Below are 13,559 nucleotides of genomic sequence, written 5' to 3'. Positions count from 1 at the left end.
TTCTTTGAACGTTACTGCCTCTCACCACTTGAGGCGTTCGATCTCTTTAGTCGCGGTTGTTGGTTTGTCGAACGGAAGCGCCGAAGTTAAGTAGCAGGGCATTGTGGGAGATGAAGTACGGCGGCTAAGTTGTTTAGCAGCCGGTGGCTAAGTAAAAGGCAGACTGTCTGTTTATCTGAACTTCTGCTGTGGCTCTAACGTAGTCTACGAGCCTACAATGTGATACAGGCTGCGCACAGATGGCGTAGAGCGATGACTGAGGAGTTCGACGAAGATGTGGTATTTGAGGTTCGCACTTTATTCATTTTTACCGCCTTTTCCCTGTGTAATGCTTCGTCATTCTGTCCTAACATGTGAGCTAAAATACTGAGTTCTGTGGTTCGTTTGAGCTTGACGGGTTAGCAGCTTTGTTAGCTTCTGTTGCTTAACAAATGCCTAAATTTGGCAGCTGGCGTCCTGCTTCTGCCAAGCTGCTTTTCGAGTCATGGGAGCAGCTTTACTCAAACTGCTGTGTCCCTGCTGCTGCTGCTGCCGTTGCTGTTTCTCCAGCTCTGGTTCTGGAGCAGCGGCTGCAGGTGGGGTCGGTCTGAACAGGTCCATTATGCGTCAGTTCTGAACTAACACACACACACACACACACACATACATAAAGAACACACACGGACGTCTTTCTTCGTGCTGATGACAACAACATGAGCCACTGCTGCTGGTGATAATAATGCATGTGAGTAAACGTTGCTGTGCCTGGTTCGGTTCCTGTCTGCAGTGTGTCATAGATGGAGGGAGGGAGACAGTGACATGAAACTAGAGCAGACATGGAACAGTGTCACCGTCATTCTTAGTAAAATTGCTAATATTGTTACTTAATAAGAATGATTATTCTTACCATGAATGATTGTAAAGATAGGCTAAATATTAGAAGCTCATCCCAGGGGAAACATCCAAACCATAACTCATCACCTGTGTTTATGGCTATGGTTCAAAGCATAGCCATCCAGATGGTTTAGGCCACGGACCTTCAGATCGATGGAGAGACAGAGCTTGGACAACCTACTGCTTATGATGTATAATATAGTGTTTTATAACAAAGTTGGCCTGGTGCAACTTACAAACACCACCTTGTTGTTTTGCAGTAAATACTAAGCTGTTCAAATAATAAACAACACGTTGTGTTCATGTTTTATGTGAAACGTAGTGCGTGTTGGCTGGTAAGTTGGCCAATGTCATTTTTAAATCTATTATTTGTTTATGTGTTATTTTGTCTGTAAGGACTACTTTGAAAATAACTGTTTTTAGAAATGGACATCTTTTGTTTTGAAGGGTTAATCCATCAGGCATCATTCAACCTTCCTTCTGCCTCGTTTTACTCTCTTTGTCTCTCAGTTCTTCAGCGACTGTGCCGTTTGATTGACAGACTGTCTCCTGGTCTTTTCCAGAACTCTCCTCTTTACCAGTACCTGCACGATCTAGGCCACACAGACTTCGAGGCATGTCCAACGTCAAAGGAGGAGGAGGAGGAGGAATATGGACTGGAGGGCGACTTCGCGTCCGACAGAGAACGGCAGAAAACCTTAGTGAGTGTCTCTGTCGTGGGATTTCCCAAACTTGAGCTGCAACAGTCTCAATGTGATCATCGTCTAATTTATAATCCACGCTGGTTAAAACCCAGTGGCGTTTATTTACACCTTAAATCATAAAGTATTTCATTGTCTGTTGTTTCACCTTTGGTCATGTTAAGGTGAAATTATTTGTACTCCTGCACAAGGTCAGTGTATAAATCATGGTTGTGTGTGGTCAGACAGATAGTCCCTTATTGGACCATTGATTCTAAACAATAACACACAAACACAGACACACACACACAGACACAGCAGCCACAGACAGAATTATCTTCACATTGACAGTATGATCAGAGAGTAAATGTGGGTCTGTTTCGTGTCATTTTAGAAGCAACAGTCCCAAATGATATTACTGATGCTCTGCTGCTTGTGTGATGTTCCTTCACTGATTACATGTGCAGATAGAGTCTTGAGTCAGCAACTTTTTGTTGTTCTTGTTGTTTACCAAAGGTTCCCGTGAATCAGTTGTCATTTTTCCTCCACACTGTGATTCAAACAACAAACATTAAACTGACCACCTTCCCTCCGCAAGCTCATCTGAAATGACTGTTGGTTTTGTAAGTGTTTAGTTGAGTTAGTTTGGAGTAGTTGTGTGTTCTGCAGAAACACATGAGTCACATCCACCTTCGGGCGTTTGTGTCCAGTCTATTTAGATGTAAACTGCGGTCTGACTTGGGATGATAAAATGTGTTCTGGGAAGCTCAGGATCACATGTCCTCCATCCTCGTCCTCCTTCCCTCCAGACAGGAAACGTTGTTGTGTGAGCTTCAGTCAGGAACTTTCCACTGCTGTCATGCTTCCTCCCTGTTGTTGTTCTAAAAAGTTAAGGAGGAAGAGGCAGGAAAACGTTTGGCTCCTTCTCCTGTTTGGTGACGTGTTTCCTGGAGTATGGAGAAAGTTGGAAGTGGGACAAACTCTGTTGTGTTAACAGACCTAATGTTAGTTTGTTTTTTTTTTTTATAGAGCAGATGACATTTTCTTTGGTCTTGTTTGGCCCCTCAGCTTCAATTTAAATAATTATTTCAGTGTAAGTTTTTTTTTTAAACATTGACAGTAGGTCATCTCAGCCCCCCCCCAACCACCACCACCTAAACCCCCCGACCTCGAATGGAAAAATGACACAGGCTGCGTCACACTATTCTGCTTCCTCCAGATGTAAACTGTTAGGAAGTGTCAATTTAAATATGTGGCTCCTGTTAAAAAAAATGACAGGAGCCACTGTTGAATTCAAAACTCCAAAATTTGGAAGGAAGTTAAGAAAAAAGTGCATATAAAATTTTATTTATTTATTTTTTCATTTTAATATCCCTTGTGGCACGACGCCGCTGCTTGATGTACATAAAGGATTTCTCTAAACACAGACAGATGTGATGTTCTGTGATATGTTCTTAATCCCTGTGCGCTCTGATACGTGACAAGATCAGCTGACCACAGACAGGAAACTTCAAATGAAAGGATCATCAGTTTCCCGTCCGCTCCTGTCACATCTATACATCATTTATCCTTGAACCGGCCAGAATAGAATGAAGTATTCTGTGTGTGTGTTGAATGGGTTCATATCTTTAGGTTCATACTGTGAACAGTAGAATCTTTTGTCAGATTAAATTTTCTCCAGGTTGTAAGATGGAAAAATAAACAGCGTCAAGGTTGTTGGGAACAAAAACACTGTAACTGTGCAGTGTTACATTGACATGTTGCAGGAGCACGTTCTCTGAGAGTAGTCCTGACGTTACTTTAGTACTGCTTTAGTAAATACTTTACATTACATTTACGCATTTAGCAGATGCTTTTGTCCAAAGCAACTTACAGAGGAGGATTAACAATCAAACCTCTGGGAATCGAACCTCAGACTCTCTGCTTTCAGGGCAGACATGCTAACCGCTACACTATAGAACCAGCAACCAAATAGTTGCAGTTTGACATGGGAGATATTTCATAATATCAGTCAGTATGTAAAGTCTGTTCCTGTATTTGACGGTGGAGCTGGAACAGTTCATTTGTTTGTGTCACATGTTTGGCTTCGAGCCATCTGTGGGGTTTTTTCTTTTGCTCTATTTTAAGTAACTTTTGGCGTTATTATTATATGTCTGTTAGACTGTTATGTCGTATTTTTGGTCTATCACCATTTCTTATCTAATTACTAAAATCCAAACCTCACTACTCCCAGAATGCCCTTAAAGACGAGGACAGAGTGTCCTGTTTATATTACCAGAATGATCAGACACAGTCGGTGTGTCATAATTAAATCCCCATTTTACAAACACTTCTTTATTCAGTGATGATGTCAGAGGAGTCCAAGGTTGAGTCCGTTCACTACCAGACTCTGACACAGGGTAGAGTTTCTTTTGTCCTGTCAGAAGAAAGAGAAGTTTTTTTTTTTTAAATAGCCCACAGCTTTGTTCTCTTCTTAAATGTCAGCTATTGAGAAGGGCTGAAGCTCTTTTCTGATTGGCTGCTGTACTCCCAGAGCCCTTTTTACTGGGAACATAGCTTTATAAAAAAAACTCACGGCTCATGTTGGGATTTTTTTTATTTGAACTAAGGATGGCTTGATTCAACTTTTTCATATCCAGTACTGATATTGCTACTCAGAGTATCAGGTGATGCCGATATCAATCATTTTACGGCATGTCGACTCAGTACAGTGCAACTCAGAGTATCAGGCGATACCGATATCAATCATTTTACGGCATGTCGTGCAAAGTTAAGTTAAGCATTTGGGCTTAGGTATCGGATCAGACAGGCAACAGTTGGTTGAAATTTTGACCAATACCGGAACAATACTGATCCTGTATTGATGATACTGAGAGTATTGCACTGAGCCAACCCTAATCGCTACAGTATAGTACTTTACAGTGTGCAGTAGACACTGTTAATGCCAGCACGACACCTTAACTAAGGAATTTTTTTTTGAACTTTGCACATGTCAATGTTATTATAATAATAATTAGATAAATTAAACCATTTAATTGTTGCCCAGTTCTAGTTAAAGTATAAAACACGTGTTCTTCTCGATTGACTAACAAAAAAAAACAACAACGTGGTGTTACTGTCTTCCTTCGCTAAAGTTTTCAGGCCTTAAGTCCTTGTTTATTTGCTCCGTATTAAATGGACTCTTAGATGTGGGTTTTTCTGGTCTCTCAGACTCGGCACTGAGAATGAGAGCACACATTTCACTTATTGTTGTTGCATGAAAGAGTTTGTCTCCTGGGAAACTCCTTTACACTCTGACCGACTGTTTATGCACAATTGGAACTACTAGTAGGTGTGTGTGTGTGTGTGTGTGTGTGTTTTTTTTTCACCCTGGGAAAGAAGGAATGTGTTGAAAATAATCCAGTCAGTTTATTGTTCTGAAGTGAAATTCTTGTTCTTTTCCTTCTGAGTCAGACAGTGAAGTATGGACAGCAGTGGGTAAAGACATTCATCTGATGATTCCTATGAATTGACTTCATTATGACTCTCCTTCTGGGGTGTTTCTGCAGGGAGGACGTCTGTGGAGGTTGGCTGAGGCCGTGTGGAGATGGAGCCCCATCAAGGAGGCGGCGGTGCCACAGAAGCTGCAGCAGCAGCTGGTAGGAGGCGTGGGGGGAAAACAGCAAGGAATGCTGGGACTACAAAACATCGCTGAGTTAAACGAAAAACATTGCTCTTTGCAGGACTGCGTGTTCGGTCAGTACTCGGTGAAATGCATCCTGGACCAGGACGTTCTGCTGCAGGAGGACGTGGAGCTGATCGAGCTTCTGGACCCCAGTCTCCTTGCACTGGCCTCCTCCTCTTCCTCCTCCTCCTCCTCCTCCGGTTCACCGAGCCGAGTGAGAAACCTGCCCAGACCCAGCCTCATGGCCAAGCCCTCTCTGTGGTAATACACACCAACGCATGCACCCACGCAAACACACACAGTCTGGTTTCCTTGAGTTGTCAGGACTTCACATAGACATAATGTATTCTCTAACCCGGGTGACTCAACCGCCGGCTTGGGGTCAAATTTCAGCCCACAAACTCACCTTATCAGACCTGTGACTGTACGTCAGTAATAATTAAATTAATGTTTAATGGTGAAAATGTTAGAACACATTTTACGTCCTGGGCTCAGAAACACCTCTGCTGCTCTCCTCTGTCAGGGACATGGCGGCTCTGGTCGGCCTGGCTTCGGTTCTCCTGGGTCTCTGCTCCTCAGCTGAGGGCCTCCTGTGGTCCCTGGCAGTGACCCCCTGGAGCCTGGCACTGCTTGGCTGGATGGGAGTAAAGGGGGCCACACTGTGGAGATTGGGACGCCTGCAGACGGCCGTCCACGCTAGGGCCACGCATCTGCAGAACCTGGTCCACAACAGTAAGACTCTGACGGGTCTGTCCCGTAAAGCTCTGAGACTGGTGCAGGAGACAGAGGTGATCTCCAGAGGCTTCACCCTGTAAGTGTTTTTATCTTTGATTCTATTTTAAAAAAAAACCCCAGCCAACAATTAACGAACATGAACTGATCCCAGCTAAGAATCACAGACTGCTCCTTTAGCACGTTGTCGTATGTTCTAGTGTAGTTCTAGTGTTGTGTTCACGTCTGTCTCGTCTCGTGTGTCCTCGTCTTTAGCCGCCTGTAGTTCAGTGTTGTGTGTTTCCCCCCCGCCTCTCTGGGACGTCTCCACAGTTGTATCACATTTCACTTGTCAAGTTTGCTCGACAGGGTGAGTGCGGCCGGCTCCTTTAGCAGGGCGGGGCCAGGGGTGGTGCCACGGGGTCAGCAGCTGATGGGACTCAGGAAGGTCTTGTACCGGTCTCTCCGCTTGGCCTTCAGAGCCTCCAGAAGAGCCACCTGCCACATGCTGAAGGAATATCCTTTATCCCTTTAGGAATAAACAGTAAAAGTCCTAAAATTCAGCATTTGATTTTGTTTCAAGTTACATCAGAAAACAGCAGCTAAATGTTAGCAAAATAGTGAAAACACTACGATAAATGAAAACCTCAATGTACCAGAGGGTTTTTGGCTCAGATCTAAGATCCTTAACTCTTCCTCATGTTTCCTCTGAACTCTGAGATCGACAATGTCAGCAACTACGTGTCAGCGATTCCTCTCAAAGACCTGGGCCTGGGTCTGGGAATCGAACACCTCAGTGACGAACAGGCCCAGGAGCTGACGGACGACTACAGTCTGCCTGCCCTGAAGGTAACAGGGATTTTTGGGCAGTTCTAAAAAACATGTTTTAGCTGCGTTATTGCTAACCTTTAGGTAACTATTTGCAGCTGTGTATAATGATTTTATTCATCTCCTGGCTTATGGTTTGTTTTTTTAATGTCATTTTAGATCATGCAAAATCTTTACTTTTAGGTTTTTTGTCTTTTTTGGGGCTGACTTTAAGTCATCTTTCTTCATTTGCTATATGTTCAGGTGTTTTTTTTTCTTAGTTTTCTCTGTGTGGCTTTAGTTTTAGTAAATGTGTCAAAGTTTCCAGCATCTTTCTGGAAACATTTTAAGAGCGCTCCCTTAGTTGACTGATAAATCTCCAAACACAACACACACAACTCCCCCTGCAGATGCTCTACCAGCTGTGGCTGGGCCAAAGCTCCGAATGCTTCCGTCGTTTGGCTCTTCTACTTTCTCCGCGTCGCCTCGAGGAGTCAGAAGATGGAGACTCTTCCACAGGCTCGCCGTCTCCAACCCCACTCCACCGCTCCATCTCTGCTGTAACGGAGCCACTGCACCAGGCTCTGTCCGGCTGCCTCTGTGATGTGCAGCGCAGCTTCGATTTCCACCGACACTTTGAGACCCAGACCAGGACCACGGGCTCCGACAAGAACGGCAGAGCCAGAGAGACCTGCCGGGAACTGAACACTCTCCACACCTCCATACGGAGCCTGCAGCTGCACCTGAAGGCCCTGCTCAGCGAGTGAGAAACACACATGCACACACACCCACACACACACACACACACTCTGACTGACCTGGTTCTGCATCTCCTGTAAGTAAAGACATTGACTTTAAAAATAAGGCCAGTGAAAATGGGTCACAAAGATACAGTTGATCATATCCTAGCTTGTGTTGATCGGTCTTTGCACCAAAGTCCATGGAGAAAATCTATGATTTAATGTTGAAGCAGCTCCAAATCTGGATTCTTAGTTTTTCAGTGACTATATTTACCAGCGTATCTTTAGTAACATTTTAATTTTTTTTTTTTTTTCAATCAAACACTGATATTCATGCTTGCTGTATGTCACTGTTGGATTAACATCAACCATCCATCATCAACAGGATGATCATCCTGGAGGACGACCTGGAGAAACTAATGCTCTCCAAAAAGGTGATGGAGCTGTCCTGTGAAAGCTACCAGGAGCTGAGCGAACGCCTCCACCATCTGCAGCCACACATGCAGGCCAGCACGGGCTGCTGGGACGACACCATCTGCCAGGTGGAGCGGATGCTGAGGCGAGCCGGCGGCTGCTCAGGTGAGGAGGTGGCAGGAGGTCAGATCATTAAAATGACTTTCTATCTGAATCTCTTTCAGGTCTCTGTCTGCACGGATCGTTGTCAATTCTGGATTAACCGGATTTTCAGCAAAGTTGTTTCTGTTGCCGCATTAAACCAACCAACAATAAGTAACTATAATGTGGTAGCACAGCTTCAACCATTAGTTCCTATTTGACAGTCGGTTTGTTTGTAACCCAAACGTCCTCCTTCGTATTACACACACCGAGAAAGAAGCTCCTGTAAAATGTAGAGCACAGAAATGTAGGAAACAAAGCAACTGAAAATGTGTTATTTTAAATTAATATAATCAAATGAATGTAATCTAATAAGTTATTTTTAAAGAACTGCTAAAATCCAAGGCCCACTATTTTGTGCACGGTCTCGTCAGGTCACCATGAAGCCGTGCAGCACTGTGGAGCTCCTGTAGCTGAGACTCCTGTGTCTCCTCCTTCTTATCCCTTGATCCTGGACAGAGATCCAGTTCCAGAGGAGCTGGTGAGAGAAAATGTCCATATTTTATTTTTTCACCAAACAGGTTAAATCATCAGATTCAACATCATTTCTCTCTGTCTGGTTGGACCAGGAGTGGGAGGCCTACGTGTCCGATTCGGACTCCGACGGCGAAGGCCGAGGGTCCTGGTCCGACATGCTGTCACCGGAGGAGCGGGAACGCCAACGGAGGGAGAGGGAAGAGTCTCGTCGGGTGCTGTCGGAGCTGAAGGCTGTCCTGGGCTTCAGAGCGTCAGAGGGAGAGAGGATGAAGAGGAAGCAGCTGCTTTTCAACGACCAAGGTCCGTGAAGACCTTAAAACCTTGACTGGTTTTATCTGCACATGCTCAGATGACATTTCAGTAAAATCATTAATCAACATGGCTGTCACGGACCAGAACATTTACTGCTTTTCATCTGGAAACAGTCAGTGCATTAACTGTTTACAAATGGATAGTATTACTTTAAAAGGACAGCTGAGGTTTTACTCCGAGTAGACACATACTAAGCCATTCCTGTGCTTTGGGTTTTAGGAGCAGTCAGAGAAAAAAGGCAAGTTTATAAAATATTCTCTGCAGAAAACACCAGAACTTTCTTAATTACAGTTTTTTTTTATTGCAGCACACAGGTTCAACAGCAGGCACAACACTTTTAGATTTTTGGAAAGTGCAAACTGTAACTGCTAAATAAATGACAAGACTGTCATTTATCAAGTCTGCACATTTTGAAGGTACTGACTAATGAACTCATCAGTGAGGTGTGAATGACGTATTTCTCTCTGCATCCTGCAGCTGCTCCGTCAGCTTGTGGCGAGGGTTCAGACCCCACCTCTGAAACATCTGACGTGATGACGACCTCTGCGGAGTTGGGAGGAACCGGCAGCGAAGAGGGAAACCACCTATCAGCAGCACAGGCTGCAGGAGACCAACCACAGGAAGAGGAAGGAAAAAACGACGGGGTGAGGTCTGACCTTCTCCCTGAGCCGGGGAAGGAGTTCAGCTGTGGACTGGAGGTGAAGGAAGGGGAGCTGGGTGGAGGTACTGTGTGCAACAGAGGGGGAGGAGGAGCTTCAGAGCTCCACCAGTATGACGGTGAGGTCATGGAGGAGGAGGCGGAGTCTCAGAACGGTGTGGTGGACTGTTTCATGAAACCTCGAGTCCCTGCCATCACCGTGTTGGACAGACTGACGGAGATCCACGGATCCCAGGCTCTCAGCTTTAGCTCCTCCCTTGCTGCTCAGGTGGCGGCACGCTCGCAGTCCCTCATCAACATGGAAGAGCAGACGTTTGGTGACGACAACACTGATGATGATGATGATGATGATGATGATGAAGAGGAGGAGGATGATGATGATGAAGAAGAGGAGGAGAATGACTCGAGATTCCCTAGCGAGGAGTGAAAAAGAAACTCTTTTTTTTTCACTCCCCTAGCGAGGAGTGAAAAAGAAACTCTGCTGTTTGTAACAAACTGTGATTGTTTGGTTGTCGTTTACAGGTTCACATCCTGTCTGGTGACATTTGAAGCTCCCTTCCTTTCCAGATCTATCCGTCTTGTTCGTGTTACTGTCCAATACCCATCATTTTTTACCGTTGCTGTTAAAACCACAGACTGTAGACAAGAAGTCGACGAAATCAGGTTTATATGACGTTGCCACCGTGGAATATTTATTGCCACCTTTTTCCCACCAGGGGCCAGCCATATTGATTGCCAAAAACAGCTAGTTTGTATATGGATTTGTAGATGCAGATGCAAGTTTCAGGAACAAGGACAGTTCTAGTACCTTAGGTGCCTTTCCATAGTTCTACTTGTAGAACTGAGGGAGAGAACAGGAACTGTGAGGTTTGTTGTTAAAGTGCAGACGCGTCTCAGTGGTTAAAAAGTCGGCCACTGAGAAACAACTGAAATCATGGAAACTAAAACACGACAAGATCTGGTATGAAACACATTTTTATCCTTGTTTTCTTTATGGTAGTTCAAACTCTGTTGAGGTCATGATATCGACCTTGACACCAAATCAGGTTACGGACCCAGGTGTTATGATGAACTATTTAAAATGACTGACTTGGTGTTTTGACCAATCAGAAAGCTCTGCGTTGCAGCAGCGCCACCCTGTTTTGGAAATGGCAAAAACTAATTTGCATTAACTTGTTATTTTAATCCACAATGACGAAGCATGTGACGATAAAGCGGTCACCAGGTAACCTGAGGACTACGTCCACTTCTTCAGTCCAGTCTGTGGTTAAGACTCAGGAATCAGTTTACCACTAACACACGGTACTTCTCAGTAAGAGCTCAGGAGAGCAGAACACTGATCTCCAATCAGTGGTGATAATGACTTCTGATCTGGTCTAACTCACAACAGTCCAGTCCAGTCTGAGGGATTGTGGTGGAAGACGCTGAGAACGAAAGACCTGAGAATATTACTCCCAGTGGAGATTGTGTAAACTCTGCGTGGCCGTCCGTTGTCTTCTGTTTCATGTATTCATGTCAGTTTGAAGCAGCCTTGTTGCTGCTGTTGCTGCTGCTCTGTACTTAGATGAGTTTCACCTGAGAGGCTTCTCCAAGTAAATCCACCTTAGAAATTGGAAAGATTATATTTTCAAAACTGACTTTATCAGGGCGTCAAATTATCTCCTGCTTGACTGAGGTTTTCAAATCGATGTTCTGCTGAGGAAACCAACATTATTAAGGGTGTGGTTTGAGGCCAAGGTTATGATTGTTTGGAACATTTGCTGTGGAGAGGTGTTGGAGGGAGTGTGTCTGAGATGGAGATGGAGCTGCCAGGTAGACTTGGAGGTTGATGAGTGGAAAGTCGAGAAGATTTAAACTGTAGATCATTGAGTTCCTCACTTTGACTGTAGATGAGCTGAAGAGTTCACCAGCTGTTTTTTCTGATACAGAAGGTGGACCACGAGGTTCTGTAGCTCCCCAGCCCCAAAGTCATAGAACATGCAGGATTGGCTTAGGTGTTCGGTCTAAATTGCCCTTAGTTGTGTGTGTGATTGGTTGTGTCTTTATATGTGATGGACTGGAGAACTCTCCAGGTCTTAACTCCACCCTTGAAAGGAAGAGGTAGAAAATGAATGAATTAAGTTCTCAATGTAGGTACATGGACTTTCTTACACCATACACCATACTATTTTTTTTTAAATCAAGAAGATCTTCTGTCCTCCCTCCTTTTAAGTTGAGAAAGCCCCCAGGTACACCATACTATTTTTTTTTAAATCAAATGTGAGAATCAACATCATCAAAAGTCCCAAACTTTCAGTCTTGGACGCCGCCATCTTGTCTGAAAGTCTAGGAGGCCGTGATTCTGTGATGATGTGGATTTTGACAGTAGAGCAGCATGAATGAACTCAAATGCACATATAAAAAAAGTGAAGTGTTTTTTCTGACCTGTCAGAGACAATCTGTAGCTTCTGTGTTTCCACATGAAGATTCCAGGAGATTCTGGACAAGCCTGATAATTCACCTCTCTCTCTCTCTGTCTTCTCAAGGTCCGCAGTCTCTGCGCCTCCTTTTCATCATTTTCCGACATGAAATAAAACACCATTCTGGAAGTTTTCTGAGTATGTCCTGAGGTGCTTTCTGAAATTGTGTCCTATTTCACAGACTCTTCATGCTGACGGTAAAAAAACAGGTCGAGTCTGTCATGCGATATGTTTTAAAGGTTTTACATATTGTTTGAACTGAAGCAGCTGCTGCTGAACTTTAAAATCTCCTTGGAGCTAACACAGTAACACAGTAAATTAGCTTCAACTGTTTAATAATACAACACTTTAAATGGATTGATCGATTTATATGTATTTATAGTCATATCTTAGATCAGGGATGAAAGAGATAGTTTAATCAAATTTAGTTTCACACTGAGCAAAGTAAAGTAAAACATTTAATAATTAATAAAAATAATTCAGAAATTTTGTAAGTTAATATGATTGTGTATTTTCAGTTTTTGAGATGTATTTGAAGTTAAAAAAAATTAGAAAATTTAGGGTCGCCTTTAGCTGGGTCTTGAGTTTATTTTGCCACCTGGTGGTGATAATTGCTATTGCAATTTAAAATGTGTGACCTAAAAACAAAACTGAATTTGAACGACTCTCTCAGAGAGGATCATAGGTTGTTGCCCTGTCTGTGTAGATCCAGAGAAAGCATATGATAGAATGCCTAAGGAGGAACTGTGGTCCTGTAGATGGTCAGGAGTGGCAGAGAAGTATGTGAGGGTCGTGCAGGACATGTACAATGCCAGCGAGACGGCAGTAAGGTCTAGGGGTTGGATTACATCAGGGATCAGTTCTGATCAGCCTTGGGATTAAATACCTATTCAGAGTAATGGACAGTGCACAACAGAGGTGAAGAAAATGGTGTCGTTGGGGTGGGGGGTGGGGTGGTGGGGGTGGTGAATGGAGATGAGTGTCATCATCGGTATGAGACAGAGAGATAGCAGCAAGGTTAATTTATAATAATAATATATTCTAATGGTGCCTATAGAACTAATATTGTCGTTGGTGGTAGTTTATTGACCTCAGATTATTACCTTATTACACTGAGCCTCAGTCTCAGCTGATGCAGCATGTTTCACTCAGAAATGCCTTTGAGCACTTTATGTAAGCCCGTAATTTCCACCGAATCATGTGCACAATATTAGTTTATTTCCTATTCGTCGAAATTTATTATATTAAAAGTCAGGCACGTATGGACTTAAATAATGTTGTATTTAAGTAATACTGCAATAATGTTGATATGACCCACTTTTTGATTTATTACACGAATTTGTCCGTGTAAAAAGAGCTCACATTGATGTGTCTATGAAGATTCTATGAAGTCATCCAGATCATGGTCAAGGTTGAAGAGTTCGAACTCTCAACTGATTCTTCGTTCTTTGAGAAAATGTCACGTCCAGTTACCTAACAGAACTCTTAAACCTCACGTTTATGGATTTGCATTACAGTTTCTGACTGTAAATAAACGCAACACCACTCTCAGCACTCCCACAA

The 13,559-nt window shown here is 43.6% G+C and overlaps 1 protein-coding gene across 2 annotated transcripts; it reads left to right on the top strand.

Moving 5' to 3' along the window:
* The first annotated feature begins 71 nt into the window (after nt 1–71).
* On the top strand, nt 72–10,231 carry vezt (vezatin, adherens junctions transmembrane protein). 2 transcript variants are annotated; one of them, XM_008315454.3, is made up of 13 exons: nt 72–288; nt 1,437–1,574; nt 5,102–5,191; nt 5,276–5,478; nt 5,741–6,028; nt 6,298–6,444; nt 6,630–6,777; nt 7,146–7,498; nt 7,861–8,054; nt 8,465–8,571; nt 8,660–8,867; nt 9,357–9,958; nt 10,000–10,231. In XM_008315454.3, the coding sequence occupies exons 1-13, from the start codon at nt 253–255 to the stop codon at nt 10,003–10,005; spliced, it is 2,520 nt and encodes an 839-aa protein (XP_008313676.1). In that variant the 5' UTR covers nt 72–252; the 3' UTR covers nt 10,006–10,231. The 2 variants fall into 2 exon arrangements, with proteins under 2 accessions (XP_008313676.1, XP_008313674.1); XM_008315452.3 differs by having other exon boundaries at nt 6,286–6,444.
* Nucleotides 10,232–13,559: the final 3,328 nt, after the last annotated feature.

This window comes from Cynoglossus semilaevis, chromosome 8 (assembly GCF_000523025.1).
Source record: "Cynoglossus semilaevis isolate Cse_v1.0 chromosome 8, Cse_v1.0, whole genome shotgun sequence".
In the NCBI taxonomy this organism is placed as follows: domain Eukaryota; kingdom Metazoa; phylum Chordata; class Actinopteri; order Pleuronectiformes; family Cynoglossidae; genus Cynoglossus; species Cynoglossus semilaevis.
Note: the sequence above shows the minus strand (reverse complement) of the source record. Positions and strands in the feature narration are given on the sequence as shown.